This window comes from Neovison vison, chromosome 5 (genome assembly GCF_020171115.1).
Source record: "Neovison vison isolate M4711 chromosome 5, ASM_NN_V1, whole genome shotgun sequence".
Taxonomy (NCBI): domain Eukaryota; kingdom Metazoa; phylum Chordata; class Mammalia; order Carnivora; family Mustelidae; genus Neogale; species Neogale vison.
The window spans coordinates 34484174-34499263 of NC_058095.1; the positions used below are offsets into that span (position 1 = coordinate 34484174).

The window sequence follows — 15090 nt, forward strand, 5'->3', positions numbered from 1 at the left end:
CTTAAAAAAACAAACAACAACAACAAAGGATTTACATTAAGACTTAGAGAAGGCAATGCCAGTACTCCTTAGTTACCTCTCTTCCCAAGGGCTGTTGAGCTTTCACTCTTCCTGACATTGCTTAGGAGTAAGCCAGCCTGGATCTTTTGTCCTAAGGAGTCCAGAGTTCAGAATTTTGCTGCTTGTAGGAAAAGCTTCAACTGCTGCATGTTCTGGCTCAGGCCCATATTGGCTGCTAACCATGTAAGAATAACAACAACAATTAAGATTTGTTGAGCTCCTTTCACCATTTTATATGCATTATCGTACATAATCATCACAACAAGCCCTTCTAAGGGGTAAGCTATATTATTTATCGGCGTTTTACAGACATTGAGACTTAGGTTAAGTAAATTTTCCAAGACCATTTAGCTAAAAAATGACAGAGCTGGGAGAGGAACACAAATCTGTCTTGTCTTCCTGTAACAGTTGGCAGAGTTTAGAGCCTAGGACCAAGCCAGCTCTACTAGAACATCTCTAGAATAGACTGTATAGGAAGTTATTAGCCACCTACATGCCCTCGGCTTTGAAGTTGTCCTTGACTATTGTGACAAGAAATGTTAAGAGTTAAGATAGGAGTTGTTTATTTTTTTTTTTACTGCAGCAAAATACACATAATATTTATCATTTTAACCATCTGTAAGTGTATAATTCAGTGGCATTAAATACATTCACAGCGTTACGTAACCGTCAGCACTAAATATACCCCAAACCTTTTCATCATCCCTGACATAAAATCTGTACCCATTAAACAATAATTTCCCCCATCCCCCTTCTCCCCTGCCCCTGGTCAAAAATGAGTTACTGGCCCGATACAGACCAGGGCCAGTTCTGCCTTCTGAATTTTGTTGCTGCTGCATCCGTTCACACATCACTTAAGATAAATAAGCTTTGGGGAAGATAGAGATCAGTGTGAATGTAGGAGGGGGAAGAACATCGCCTTTCACATTTACATACAGGTCAGGATGTTTTCTACATATTATCTCATGTAAAGGGACCTAAGCTGAGAGTCATTCCATATCCCTTGGGGAGATGTTTGCAGTTTTGGTTTCAATACTGGCTGGGGATTATGCAGGGAGGGAAAATAAACAATTATGCCATCCCTCAGTGCACACAAACACACAGCCAGGAGCCGACTGCACTGTGGGTAAAATGACTCCAAAATTGTGTGTAATGAGTAGGAAAAGATTAGAGACAGCTCTTGCTATGCTGAAAATTGACATTAGTGGAGGGAAAAAAAAAACTCTTTACTAGTCAGCCTAGGAGGTCTAATTCGAGCAGTAAAAATATAAATAAATAAATAAAAGTATGTCAAGATGGTATTGGTGCTTTTTTCCCAATGAGTTCTATCTGGCCGGAAGGCTATTCAGCATAATGCAAAATTAAATTATAAAAACTGGCTGAATATTTAGATGGAAGAGCCATTTGGAAGCAGTTTATTTAGACGAACCGGCAATGACCCACAACAGGGAGACATCAAGCGTGAAATTTACTAGAAATTAGCACCAGGGTCCCAGCCTCAGCATGAATAGCTTGATAGGATGCAAATCCCAGTGATATTAAGCTGCTTCACTGCTGGTGCTACAGGGTCACTCTCAGTTGGCTTTTCATGTTATACGTATTATTTTTTCCTGGGACAGGTTATAAATAACAATAAAAAAAAACATTTATTGAAAACTTTAACTGGAATGAAAGTCTATTTTAAAGTCTCTGATTACTTGGTTGTCGAAATACTGTGTCAGCCAGCCATAATGAATGATGGGACACGCTATGTATATGCAGCTTGTGTATGTCTAATGTTTGTCTGCAGCTTCTAACGGATAATCTCGCCCCAAGCCAATAAGATCTGTTCCAGTTTCCAGAGTATGGGGCACTGTGGAAACACCCTACCAGCCTGCTCCCTTGTTTGGTACATGTGGCTGCCACAGTTTATCCGTGTTGTGTAACAATGAAGGCCCTAGGCAGGGTGGGCGCCTGGATGCTGAGAACACACTGGAAAGGCTGTGTGATCATATGCAGATGTGCTTTGCTCCTAGTGCTTAGGAAGTGCCAAGCCCCCACCTCTCCACTGACGAACCTATCAGTATTTTCCATTCTCAGTTGCCTTTCTCATGGCCTGAGAATTGAGAGTAAGCTTATGCATAGCTTTAAAATTCCCTAGACTGATGTCTAGCCTAAATCCTTGGGGATACACTCTCCCCTGCTACTCTTGGCTGTGCTTTTGCTCTGTCTCAAAGAGGGGATTTCAGACAAATGCATGTCAGAGTGTTTCCAGGTGCATCAACCTGCCTTTCAGGAGGGTGGTTTGGGGCTGCTGTGATTCATCGTGGAGCATGTTGTTTGTACGGTTTGTTTCGTGTGTGTCTGTTTATATTTTAACAGCCTTTGTTGCTTTTTGGGTGTTTTGATGGTTGGATTGCGGGTGTGTTGGTGTTGCAGGTTAGATGGAGGCATTGTTTTCAGTCCCAAGCTTGTTGGCTTTAATGAAGCCTGATGCCCCTTCACTCCTCACAGTCATGGGCCCTGGAGATAATTGCTTAGCAGTCAGATCCAAGCCCTTCGCATAGCTGGTAGAGTCATCAGTACAATTTCTGACTTTTCTGAACACACACCAAAAAATCCAGACAAAATTTACAAATCTTCAGTCATTTATTCCAGTCTCTTTTCTGGTTTTTATTTTACTCAGCCATGTGTCAGATGCTGGAAAGCAGGTTTCCTCGGCCTCATACTCTTCCCTCCCAATGAGAATGAGGTCACAGAAAGTGGACTTCAGAGCCCAAGAGATCTGGGTTTGAATTTTACCTCTGCCTTTTATTTACTTATTTAACTAAGCCTCAGTTTACTCACCTATAACATGGATATAAGAACATAGCTATCTGATGATTAAACAAGTCATCTGTGTGTGTATGTGAAATCATGCTCCAAGGTACACAGCAGACTAGCCATGGGGATGAAAAGGAGAGACCAAGGTTCATTTCCCAACAGCAAAAGGTGCACACACACTCAGCTTCCTCCCAAACAAACTGCATATCCTACGAACTTGAGTTTTTAGAACTTAAATAAGTGGGCGTACATTTCAAATAAAGTCCATCCTTGCTTTCTGGGGGCTGGGTCTGTTCATCATAGGTAGTACAGACAGATTTCAGTATAGATATATCTTCAACAAACAGAAGTGAGGGAAGAGGCTGGAAACTGTCTTCATTTACCTCTACCTTACTTTTTCCTCTTCCACACAGGATGACTTTGTGTGCTGTTTTCTAGTTTTGCTTTCTCCTTTTATCACCTTCCATTTCTTTATGCACGATACCACCGAGGGCCACTCCTTTCTGTTACTTGTTCTGAGACTGAGACTGTACTCTTGGCAGCACTGAAAAATGTACTGCTAATTACACAATTATTTTATTATGTAGCACTGGTTGAAATATCCACTAAAGAATTAATTTAGTTAAAATAATTTGAACTGAGCAATTATTTTCATAACCGCAGAATTAGCGTAAAACGCTTAAAGTCCTTTATTCCCTGCTCTTCATACAGCAGTTGTGTAATTAGCAGTAAATTTTTTTGGTCTTTGCTTTCCTCCCAAAGGAATAAATGTCTTTGCTCTGATCATATATACAGAGTATGTGACCATACACATTCCTCATAGAGAAGGGAATTTTTCTTGGAGCAACTTCTGAGTTTTTGGAGTTTGTGAAGTCATCACAGAGAGTCCAGGCCCGGCAATGGAGAGAGGCACATACTTTGGGGTGAACTATGTTCACTGATGGTTTGTATAGAGAGAGCCATTTTTACTTTGGAGAAGGTGGCAGTTTAATTTGCCAGTAACTACAATGAAAGCAATTTCTATTTGGGTTTGCTCTTAACTTGCTGAAAAATGCTTCTTTGCTTTGGATTTCCAGAATTGATTTATTCCAAATTGAGATCCTTGCTTTGATAGGAAGGTTTGAACTCCGTTGAACCTGCTATTTGGTGTTTAGAAAGGATCCATTGTGGTTCCACTAAAGTGGTCATTAAACATCTGGAATCATAAACCTAAAACTTTGGCCCTGTGTAGACCTCAGGGAGCTAGGAGATGGGAAGAAGTCTATAAATTGTTGGGAAATAAGTAATAACTGGCCGTACTTTCCAAGGACTTGCTTTACTTATGCACCAGGGTACCTTTTCTTCAGGCTGCTCCTGGCCTTGGGGGGATTACAAAATGTGCTAATCTTTAGCCAAATGAAGAGGTAGGTCTTCTTTTTTTGGTGGGGGGGGGGGTGGGAGGGGGGTAGGTCTTCTATTTATGTGACTGTGTGATATTGCCATTAACTACATATATATTTTAAGTTTTTTTTTTTTTCTCTCACTGATGCCCTGATAAAAATGCAACTGTTAAGGACTTTGTTGTTCTTTCTGGTTATGTTCCTTCCAAAGTGAGTGTGTGCTCATTCCTTCAGCATATGCTTACCGAGCACTAAGTGTGCTTGAGGCACCGGACAAGACATTGAGAATACAAGGAGAAGAGATGTGGTTTTTGAAGATAAAATTTTTGAAGGCTCCGTTTCCATTAGCTGCACATTTTAAGAGCTTAGCATATTCTAAGTATCATGAGAAGACTGGAGAAGAGCTTGAATAGTTCCTTCCTTCAGAAAACTTAATGTAGTGAGAGAGATCACATATTGACATGAAAAATACTCAGCATTTGTAGAGCAAGTGTGAATTAATGTGATGAGACCTGAATCCAGCAATTCAAAAAGGCTATAAAGTGAATAGGCAATCCGTTGGGCCTGCACACTGTGTCTTGTGAAAGACAGTACCCTTCTCTTGTGCTTCTGAAGATCCCCTGTAGTCTTGTACAGAAGACAGGTGGAAATGCCCATCCTGTCAGTCTCCAGGGTGGCAGGGCAGGACCTGGGGTGGCTGAACCCCTCGGCCTGTCACCTGTGTTATTTTCTGCGTGTGCCATGACATGAACAATATTTGGAAGCACTATTTCACACTTTCTCATTTGTCTCATTCTCCACAGATATGTACGATCAAGTGCTAAAGTTCGGTGCTTACATCGTGGATAGCTTACGGGAGTGCTCCCAGCCAGTGATGGTGTACATTCCTCCCCAGGCTGAGCTCCGGGGGGGCTCCTGGGTTGTGATCGACCCCACCATCAATCCCCGGCACATGGAAATGTACGCTGACCGAGAGAGCAGGTAGCATTTCTTCTTGATTTCCATTCATTGTCCCTAGGGATCCTCTAACGTTTGGTTTCCTCCTGGAGAACATTAGAACCAAGAGAACTTCATTTGAATCTGTCTATTCCCAGCGGGCTGCATGGTCAGTAAAAGATATTCCAAATAGTGTCTCTTAAGACGAGGAGGAAAGTAGTGGGAGTCAGGCTTTCCCAGTGTGATCCCTCAGCCCAGATCCTTTTACCAAGACGTCCTCTATTCGAGGCACCAGGAGAAACTTGAAGGGTTCTCTCCCATTTGTTGTGCACATAGGCCTGTTCACTGTCTCTTTCTTAGATATGTGACGGAGGGAGCTCAAGGCGAGTCGGAGTGGGAGGACTAAATTCTTAGTCTGTGGAGTTCTAGCCTCTTAACCCAGCTCTGCCCTTGGCTGATGAGCAACCTGGAGCAGTCTTACTTGCCCTGAACTGCTGCTGCTTGTCTGTGGGCCAAGCTGCTGGGCACTGAGGGGCACCACAGCAGCCATGTTCTGGGATTTCAACCCAGAGCTGCTCAGTCTGGCCTCCTAGGAGGTTTAGAGAACACCGTGCTCACGGCACCCAGAGAACCGCAAGAGAAAGTCCCAGGCTTTTGTTGGGAGGTGGTCCTTGAAAATACTTCAGTAAAACAGACCACATCCAGCTTCCTTCCACAATCTGTTTCAACCCTTTCCAAAATAGGTAAATTTCACATTGTGTTTCCTTGACATTGTCCATGCCAATTCCTGCCTCCAATCATTCTGTTAGAGGACCTGTTTCTCTCTTTGCCCAAGATTTTAGCCTCCTATTCTAATAGCTGCTTGGGAGAGCCCAGTAGTTTTATGGTGAAATCCCTAGGCTAGCAGTACATACTGAGAGACTATTTTTAAATCCAAATCTAGCCCCTGATCTGACACCAGATCACAGATAAGTCTTCTTTATATGTAAGGACTTAGTGCAATGCCATGTGTATAGTAAGTATTAGCTATAATATATATATTTTTTTAATGTAAAAGGTGGTGGTGGTTGTTTTTTAATTTGTCTAGAGTAAAGTTCCTGGTAGTAGAACATCATCAGCACGCACTAGAAACTAGAGACCGCTCTGTAGCAGTAGGCCGAGTGTTTTCTCTCCTGCTCGGCCTGGCCTCATGTGTGGGAGTCCCGCCAGCAGACTGACAGCTGTGTGTGGGGCCAGTCGGCATCGATCCCTCATTGTACAGACTAAGTGCTGGAGGTTGTTCCCCTGCCACTGTGCCCACATCATCTTTTTTGTGTCCCCTGGAAAAATATGTGATTCCTGTTACCCTTAACTAAGGCTATAGATGGTGGAATATGTATTCCTCTTTGGAGATGGAAGTAGACCGGTATGATCATGAGAATTATTTTAATTGCTTTTGCCTGGCCTTTCTCACAGCCCGCTTAGACACTTTCTGATGCCTTCTTCCTCTCTGAGGTTACTTCTGTGAGCCATGGGTGGCCAAAACCATAATGAAGCTATTTCCTGGTCTGCACATTGTAACTGGCCTCATTCTGTTGTCTCCTTCCTTTAAAGTGCCTCTATTTCTGTTTTGTTTCTCTCTGATCCAGGGGATCAGTTCTGGAGCCAGAGGGGACAGTAGAAATCAAATTCCGCAGAAAGGATCTGGTGAAAACCATGCGTCGGGTGGACCCAGTCTACATTCACTTGGCTGAGCGATTGGGTATGTCTGCTTGTCCTCCTGGCAAATCAATGAGCCATTCAGCTGATTTGTAATGAGTGCATTCATAGGCCAGAGGAGGAGGCACTGAAGCATTTGATCAAATTCATGATAATCTTTATTTACTGTCTTCTATATGGTAAGAGCCCTGGTAGAATGAAATAGTGTATATAGTAGGAGGGAAAGTGGGACCTAAAAAAAGCAAAAGTCACCCAAGTTTTCTTCTGGTATTTTCTTATAATTCACAGAGCTCATCTTTCTGGCCTTGGGGATGTCCTTGTAAAGAATGATTGGCTAGAAGTTGCTGTTGGGGAGCAGGCTAATCAGGCAGAGAATATCCTAGGCTTCAGTGCCCTGTTTCTGTCTGTGTCTTTGGACAAGCCCGCCTCGTTTCTGAAAGATTTGAGTCAGTGTCATGGGACAGAGAGGCTGAAGACCTAGCCAGGTGGTGTTCTGGGGCCCTCCCAAGCCAGAGAATCAGAAGTAAAGAATGCCCACTGTGTGATTCCGCACAGAGGCCGTGGCGGCAGTAGCCCAGTCCTGGGCACATTTGCACGTGATGCTTCCAGCCACAACTCCGTTGCTCGTTTTCTGAGAGCTTCAGTTTGCATGCAGGACTCAAGCCTGGGAGCCCTGGGTTGAGTCCAGAGACTGAATGAGTTTCAGTTCCTTTAAAACACCTCTCTCTGCCCAGATCTCCCATCGAGCCCCAAGATGTGTTAGTGAAGATAATTGCTTGAGGTTCTTGTATTTGTTGGTTTGTTTTGGTTTTGTTTTTCTAAAGGAACACAGTGATTGTCTTCAGAAGGTAGTGAAACTCCATGAATGGAATGCATAAAAAGGAGAGATGCTAGCTCATTTATGTTTCAAATAGTAACTTAGTTAATACAGTACCATTTGCAGACTCGTTATATGCTCACCATGTAGAGACACAAGAACTTCCTAGTGCTTGCCTGCACTCTGGAGACTGTGTGTCCCAGCAGTTTGGAGCCCTGAGCCAAGCACAGTGACTGGGGTTCTAATAAACCCTGTGTGTGTCCCATTGTTTGCCATTAGGTAACAACCGCCAATAACTCTAACCCATCTCGGCCTGATCCTTTTATGGGAAGTGCACACATGCAATGAGAATTGGCAAAGCTGTTTCTAAAATCTATTGCCACCCGGAATTGTTGAGGTGGTGTTTTTCTCTTTCTTCTCCAAACAGGATAATTACTTCTGACCAACCCTATACACTTTAATTAAAGTAACTGCAGCTCCAGAGCAAGTTACTCACGACTGTATAGAGAGAGAGCTCTAAAAGCTTCAGCCACTGATAAGCATCTCACTTAGATGGCTCATAATTGCTCCCAGCATCAGGCAATCCTCGCTGCTGTTTTTACCACTAATTCTGTACAAAGGCAGCAGGCCACAATTGCAGGACACAGTGAATTGCATAATTTTCTCTCTCTCTTTCTCTTTTTTTTTCCCCATTTTTTCTTTCTTTCTTTCTTTCTTTCTTTTTTTTTTTTCCCCCCTTTTTTGCTGGTTTTCTTTCTGGCCAATTTAAAATTTGTCAAAGTCGGTCTTCTTCTGGATCACTGCCCTTTGATATTTCGCGCACTCCATTTGCCACAAACAAGCCGCAGGGCCGCAGTTCATGCTGACTCCAGCAGAAGCAGAGAGAGCTCCATTTATCTTACACTGCCTGCTGAATTCCTACTCATTAACTGGGGGTTCACTGCCTCTTTTTAACCCCCCAATGGCTGTTATCATCCCTTCGGAGTAACTGGGTGGTAGGAAGAGGGATCCTCTCTGACATCTGTTTGCAGAACCGCTGGATGGTGAGGGGTGTGGGGCCGAAGCTTCTTTCTCTTGAAAGTGATATCACTCCCACCTTCACCCAGCACCTTTTAACTTTTGAAATACAGGAAGGGGAGAGGGAGGAGATTCCCAAGCGATGGCCATTTAATCATTTGTTACAAATCATCTCATTATCAATTTCCTCTCTGCATTGAAGAAAACCATATTTATTTAACCTTGACCAAATTGGCACTAGAGAAAGAATCCTTAGTCTGCTAAATGGGAAGCAGGCTCTGGCCCAGGGCAGGTCAGGAACACGAGAGTGGCTCTAGAATAAAAATCAGTACACGTTTCGGTTAGGTTGCATGCAGGTAAATTGTTGTAAGTCCTCCAAACATTGGCTTCTTCATCCAGAACTGGGGATAACGCCCCCACCCAGCCACTGTGAAGATCAGATGAATGTGTGTTGGCTTTAAATCTATGAAGCATGTTTCAAGCATGGGGACTGGCATCATTTCTTTTCCACATTAATCATTAGAAGAAGCAGACAGCCACGTTTGGTATCTGTGTGGCATAGGTCTCCTTTTGGAACAAGTGGTATAGGAAAAGAAATACGAAAGAAATAGGAGTGGTCATGCCCCTCAAGCAACTGCGGTTTTTCAGGAAGATCACACATACTAGGTGTGTTTGTGGGGTTACGGGCCAGCGGGGGTGGAATAGCACATGCTCTGAACTCAGCTCCTTTGGGGTTTGCTCTGGCTTTTGTCTCCTTTCTCAATCAGTGCCTAGAATCAAAGACTGCCATGATGCTTTTTCACAAAGTGGGTGAGAATGACCTCATTTTCCAGATTGAGATTAAGGCAAAAAGAAGACTTAAATCATCCAAGACACAAATTAATGTACATCAGAGCCCAGAATGGAACTGTGGTTCCCTCTGTTCTACTTTTTTAGGATTTCCCCAGATTTTACCTCAGCTGAGTACTGAGCCTGAGCAAAATTAAACAGGAATTCTTTCCCTTTGTTGTCTAAAGCCAATTCCACTGAGAAAAATCTGATTTAGGAGAAAGCCTGTAGGAGTGGATGTTACCTTATGTTCCCAATCTCTTCCCAGATTGGCCCCTACACTGGGGAGCACGCTGTCAGATCACTTAGATGAACCAATGCACAGCAGATTGACTGTGTTCAAAAACAGAATTATGATTTATTCTCCAAGGATAATGAGTAATATTTAATTTCTGAACAGTTAACTTAATCTCTTTCAGATTTCTTATTTTTAAAAACTGACCTTTCGTCATTTTATATAGTTCGTTTGGGTAGAAGGCGAATTACTAGTTTGTAGTTCATGATTATCAAAAAGCATGAAAACAGCACATATTCCTGATAGAGGTAAAGAGAGAAAGAAATGTGATGAAAGGCCAAATACCATGGTCTTACACTGCCAGATTCTTAGAACAGGCTTGGTAGAGTCCACGCAGGACAGATAACAACCTACCAGTCTGGATCCCTTAAGGAAATTGAATTTCTTCTCTGGAAATAGAGCCCCAGCCTTCTTCATGTCTCCCTGACATCCTTACCTCCTCAGCAAGCCAGGAGTAGGGAGTGGGTGTGGGGTAGGATGGCCTTCCTGGCCCTGTCTCTTGATGCCAAGACCTGAGATTTTCTCCTGGATCCTTACCCTTGCCTTATGCTTAGAGGGAAATGATATATCAATTGAGAGAGAGAGCTGTCTAGTCCAAGTATGAAGCAATCATAAGGTCCCCTCCAACTCTCTTCCTCAACACAAATAGTCTTTAGGCAAAGGAGCCACTTCCTGAAACACACATACACACACACTTCCAGACACACATTTCGAACGTGGGCCTCTTCCCAGCCGGCTTGGGCAACCTGCCATGCAGCAGCCCAGCTGTTCCCACATGGAGCCCTGAGAGGGAAGGTCTGACACAGGCAAGGGCAGCTCTGGCTGGGCACTGTGCTTGCTCCATGCCTGGCCCTTCTGCGCACACCCCTCTACCCAAGGCTTCCTGGGGGCAGAGTGAGTATTGTGGCTTCCCGTGAGGTTAAATGTGCCTGGAGGCATCTGTGGGAATGCCTGCCTCCCAGGCCTTCTCTTTTAAGCAGCCAGATAACAGGAAAAGGACACTTCCTTGGGTTAAGGGGATTCAGGGGTTAAGCTGGTTTTCTGGCAGAAGTGATCAAAGTACCTGAGCTATGTATGCTTTTCCATCAGTTGTGTCCATCTTCAAGATGTTGTAAGCTGAAAAGAGCTAGAGTTGCTTGTTTGAGTCAGAAGGCAGCATCCTTGCCTGCAAAGTCAGAAGGGAAAGTAGTTCTGGTCCTAATGCGTGGGAAGTGGCCTCTTGCCCGGTCACCTCTTGAACACACAGTGTCCTCACTTGGCACCATCGCCGTCCAAGCCCTGGGCCCTGGGGTAGGCAGGTGCCTCTTTCCCTGAATGAACAGCGGCTTACCACCCACCTCGTCACCCTGATTCAGAAGTTCTTTGGTTTGATGCAATATGGTGTAGCAATGACAGCGTTTTCTGGGGAGGAGAAGGGGCTCTTTTGGTCTGTTCCATTCATCTGGTTGTATTTATCAAAGCACCTGGGCTTGCCTCATCCCAGGAAGCAGTGGTTCACAGTTCTGTCAGATGGAGAGACCTGGCTGGCATTTTGTTGGACTGAACCTAAGCTGCTTTCTGCCTGGGGGCTGTCATCAGAATATGTCTGAGAGACCCTGTTCCTCGCCTGTCCCCGAGCTGACCCAGAGCCCCATTCCTTGACCTGCTAGAACTGGAGGGTCAGGGGGTCGGGCTGGCGGAGGGAGAGGAGCAACTAAGGAAAGGAAAATAGTAAAGACTTTGAGACTTAACTGCCTCGAGAATTCAGAGAATTCTGTGCGGCTTCCTGACTCTTATGTGGACTGTCTGCATGGGGGCACAGGACTGAAGGGGGGAATAACAGATTCTTTGATTCCTATTTGGAAATCTTTGGGTTTACTGTAATGATTTTTAAAAATACGAACAGCGGAGCACTAACCTCCGCTGCAAGGAACCTACGGTTAAACATCCCAGAGAGGGTTGCTGTTAAAATCAATATGCAAATGCAGCTGTATATTTAGATAGGTGTGGTCCCTTTGAAGAAAAGCAGATATATGAAAATGGGATTAAAAAAAAAAACTAGATACATTGGGAGAAATTATTCCCATTACAAAAGGATTATTTGCTTTACCAAAGGATTCACTGCAGGGTTCCTTCTAAATAGCTCCCTTAAGGCATTTAAAACAGGATCTGATTTACACAGTTTTTCCAGAATGCTTTTGTGTAAAGAAAGGCACACCTGTGATGGATACAGAAATCGTTTTGCAAGGTTTTTTTTTTTTTTTCTCCCTATCTTACCATCTTTACAGAGGAATTTCTTTTAATGTTGAAAATGTGATTACACAGATCTTTTAAACAGCTGCTTGTGTTTGTACTTCTTAATCTTAATAAGATTCCCGTCTTTTTTATGCTGATTTTTCAGTCTCAAAATTGAGGTACGGGTGTGTGTTCTTTTATCTGAGATATTCTGGAGCTGAGTGAGAAGGGTGGTCTCGTCCTTTTCTTTAGCTTCATAAGTATTTAACCAATCAAAGCAAATTGCTTTCTTAAGAGAAGGAAGAAGGGCCCATAAAAGTTGAAATTGGGTTTAAATTTACATAGGCTTCTTAGTATAACTAGAAAATAAAAAGCACTTTAATATCATATTCTTTTATAAAACAGTTTCCCTTTTCGCCAGCTTAGGATTGTTACATAAACGAGAAACTGAGCACAGAAAAGAGATTTCTGCAAGGTCACCTAGTGCCTTTGGCTGAGTAGAGAATTTTCAGCCTACCAGACTGATTTTTATTCTAAGCTTTGAAGGTCTCACCCCTCCCCCCAAATCCTCCACCATGGGATGTGATCTGCCTGTCCATAGGGTGAGGCTCCCCTCTTGCCCTCCTTCAGAGTCATGACTAGGTTAAAAAAAAAACACCTCCTGCTACAGAAATCAGCTCCCTCCTCGGAAGCTTCTCTCCAGCTTTGACCCCATGGAGGAGAGATGTGGCTTTTCATTATATCCTGGCCCCAGGAACACCTGACAGGCCAGTGCCCTGTGGACACTTGTGGGTCAATTTAACTTGTTTCATTTAAAGGGCATTGGCTCTACATTGCTTCTCGGCCTTTTGGCTAAGATCAAGTATAGTATCTTTTCTTATCAGTTTAATATCTGATACGTCCTCTATCCGAGGACAATATATTAAATGGATTTTTGGAAGTAGGAGACCGAAGAGGAGCTCACTCCCATCCACTGCACTTGTCGACCTGCTATTGCCATACTTCCAGGAACCGTGCACCCCACTCTGGGGGAAATTTTTAAAATAAAAACTGATGGGCTCAGAAGCCAGAATCTCTAAGCCCAGATCCCCCGCTCCACGGTGTCCTAGCTTCAAAGCCTTGGGCACGTTACTGCCCCGTTTTAGTGCCTCGGTTTTCTCATCTGTAAGGCAGCCAGCCATCTTGGAGGGTGTTTGCGAGGATTAAAGGAGAGAAAAGGTACTTCAACATTTCTAGCACAGTAACAGCTCTCATTTGATCAGACTAGTACTATCCTTCTGGATTCAGCTCTTTAAAGTGTTTTTAACTCTAAGGTTGGATTTTTAGGAATTCATGGGGACTTTTTATTTTGGGAGGGAAGAGATGGGAGTAATCTACCTTTCTTCTCCCATTTCAGCCTTTTCCTAAAGTAGGATTCTAGAAAAAGAATGACTTTCCTCCCTGTAGCATATTCTTAAACACACTCGCACATGCACACAACGACTTGCTTTCCTAAAAACCCTGAGGCCCTGCAATCTGGCCAGAAAAGAAAGAAAACCATTCCAAGATATTTAATTGTACAGGGAGCTTACAGGATTGATCGAGAGCTTAGCTTTTTACAATAGTCCAGTGAATAAGAAATGCTCCTGACAAACGATCGATGATAGGATAATCACTCTTTATCCCCCTCCTCATTCTTACCTTCTTTCTTTCAGGAGAACAGGGTTCAGAAGTCAAAAATCTTTATAGACGCCGCTTTTAAATTAAGCAGAAAATAGACATTGACATATTTGTTAATCTCCCCTAAATCATTACCAGGCCTGGTTGCTTTGCTGTACAAGGAGAGAGGGGCCTTCACTGTGCTATACAAGGGTCTAACTAGCTTAAGAGCAGCCTTTTATTTTTAGAAAATAAAATTTAGCAAACCTTTTCTCCCCCAACTTAAAGCACACATATCCTTAACTTTCTCATGTGCTTTTTAAAATATACACATCCTCTACTTCTGTTCCTTGCTTTAATGCTTTTTTTAAAGGCAGATCTTGAACTGTGATCAGAGGCATTAAGGAAGGAATCAAACAAGGCAAACTTTGGGGGAATGTTCTGTGATCTTCCTAGTCTCAGGAGGGCCAGAGCGTTGCAGGTGGTTTGTTTGTTTGTTTTTGTTTTTAAAGATTTTTAAATTTATTCATTTATTTGAAAGATGGAGATCACAAGTAGGCAGAGAGACAGGCAGAGAGAGAGTGGGAAGCAGGTTCCCCGCTGAGCAGAGAGCCCATTGTAGGACTCCATCCCAGGATCCTGGGATCATGACCTGAGCTGAAGACAGAGGCTTAACCCACTGAGCCACCCAGACACCCCATCATTGCAGGTGTTTATTGTTACTCTTTTAAAGCTCTGGAATAGCTTGTCTGGGTAGACAAGACTTTTGTTAGTCCAGGAGCCAGCCGTGTCTCTCCCTCCAACTTGGTAAAGCCAAGACCTTGTTTCCAGGATGCTGTACTCCTAAGCCCAGAAGTCTTCCCCCTTTGCACCCAGTGCTGAGCTGTGCTTTTTTTTTTTTTTTTTAAGACTTTATTTATTTGATGGAGAGATCACAAGTAGGCAGAGCAGCAGGCAGAGAGAGAAGGGGAAGCAGGCTCCCTGCTGAGCAGAGAGCCTGATACAGGGCTCCATCCCAGGACCCTGAGATCATGACCTGAGCTGAAGGCAGAGGCTTAACCTACTGAGCCACCCAGGTGCCCCCTGAGCTGTGCTTTTAACTACTTTCCTCATACAGTGAACTAAACTCTCCAGCTGATCTTCCCTTCTGTGGCCACTGCCAGGACACCTGCTTGAGCTGCTGTTGATGCCATTTCATGTGGAAGAACACAAGCCTTGGAGATAACCAAGTGTAAATCCTACTTTGCTACATAAGAGCTGGATGCCTTTGGGCAAGTAACTTTACATTTCAGAGCCTTGGTTTTTCTCATTTGTAAAATAGATGCCCTGTATGTAAGGTTGGGTTGTTATAAAGGGTTAGAGGTGATGTATATGAAGCAACTTGGAAAGCGCTCAGTGACACTGAG

At 43.6% G+C, this 15090-nt stretch overlaps 1 protein-coding gene and 1 non-coding gene across 12 annotated transcripts in view; both read left to right on the forward strand.

The window, feature by feature from the left end:
- Positions 1-15090, forward strand: part of ACACA (acetyl-CoA carboxylase alpha) — a 289079-nt gene that overhangs the window by 257209 nt on the left and 16780 nt on the right. For all 11 annotated transcript variants that reach the window (XM_044248459.1, XM_044248461.1, XM_044248460.1 and 8 more), the window contains 2 exons: positions 5045-5222; positions 6806-6918. In XM_044248459.1, the coding sequence (XP_044104394.1) occupies positions 5045-5222; positions 6806-6918 (291 nt within the window). The remainder of the gene's footprint in view (positions 1-5044; positions 5223-6805; positions 6919-15090) is intronic.
- On the forward strand, positions 12879-13070 carry LOC122907932. Its single transcript, XR_006384800.1, has one exon. It is a non-coding gene; the product is annotated as a U2 spliceosomal RNA (small nuclear RNA).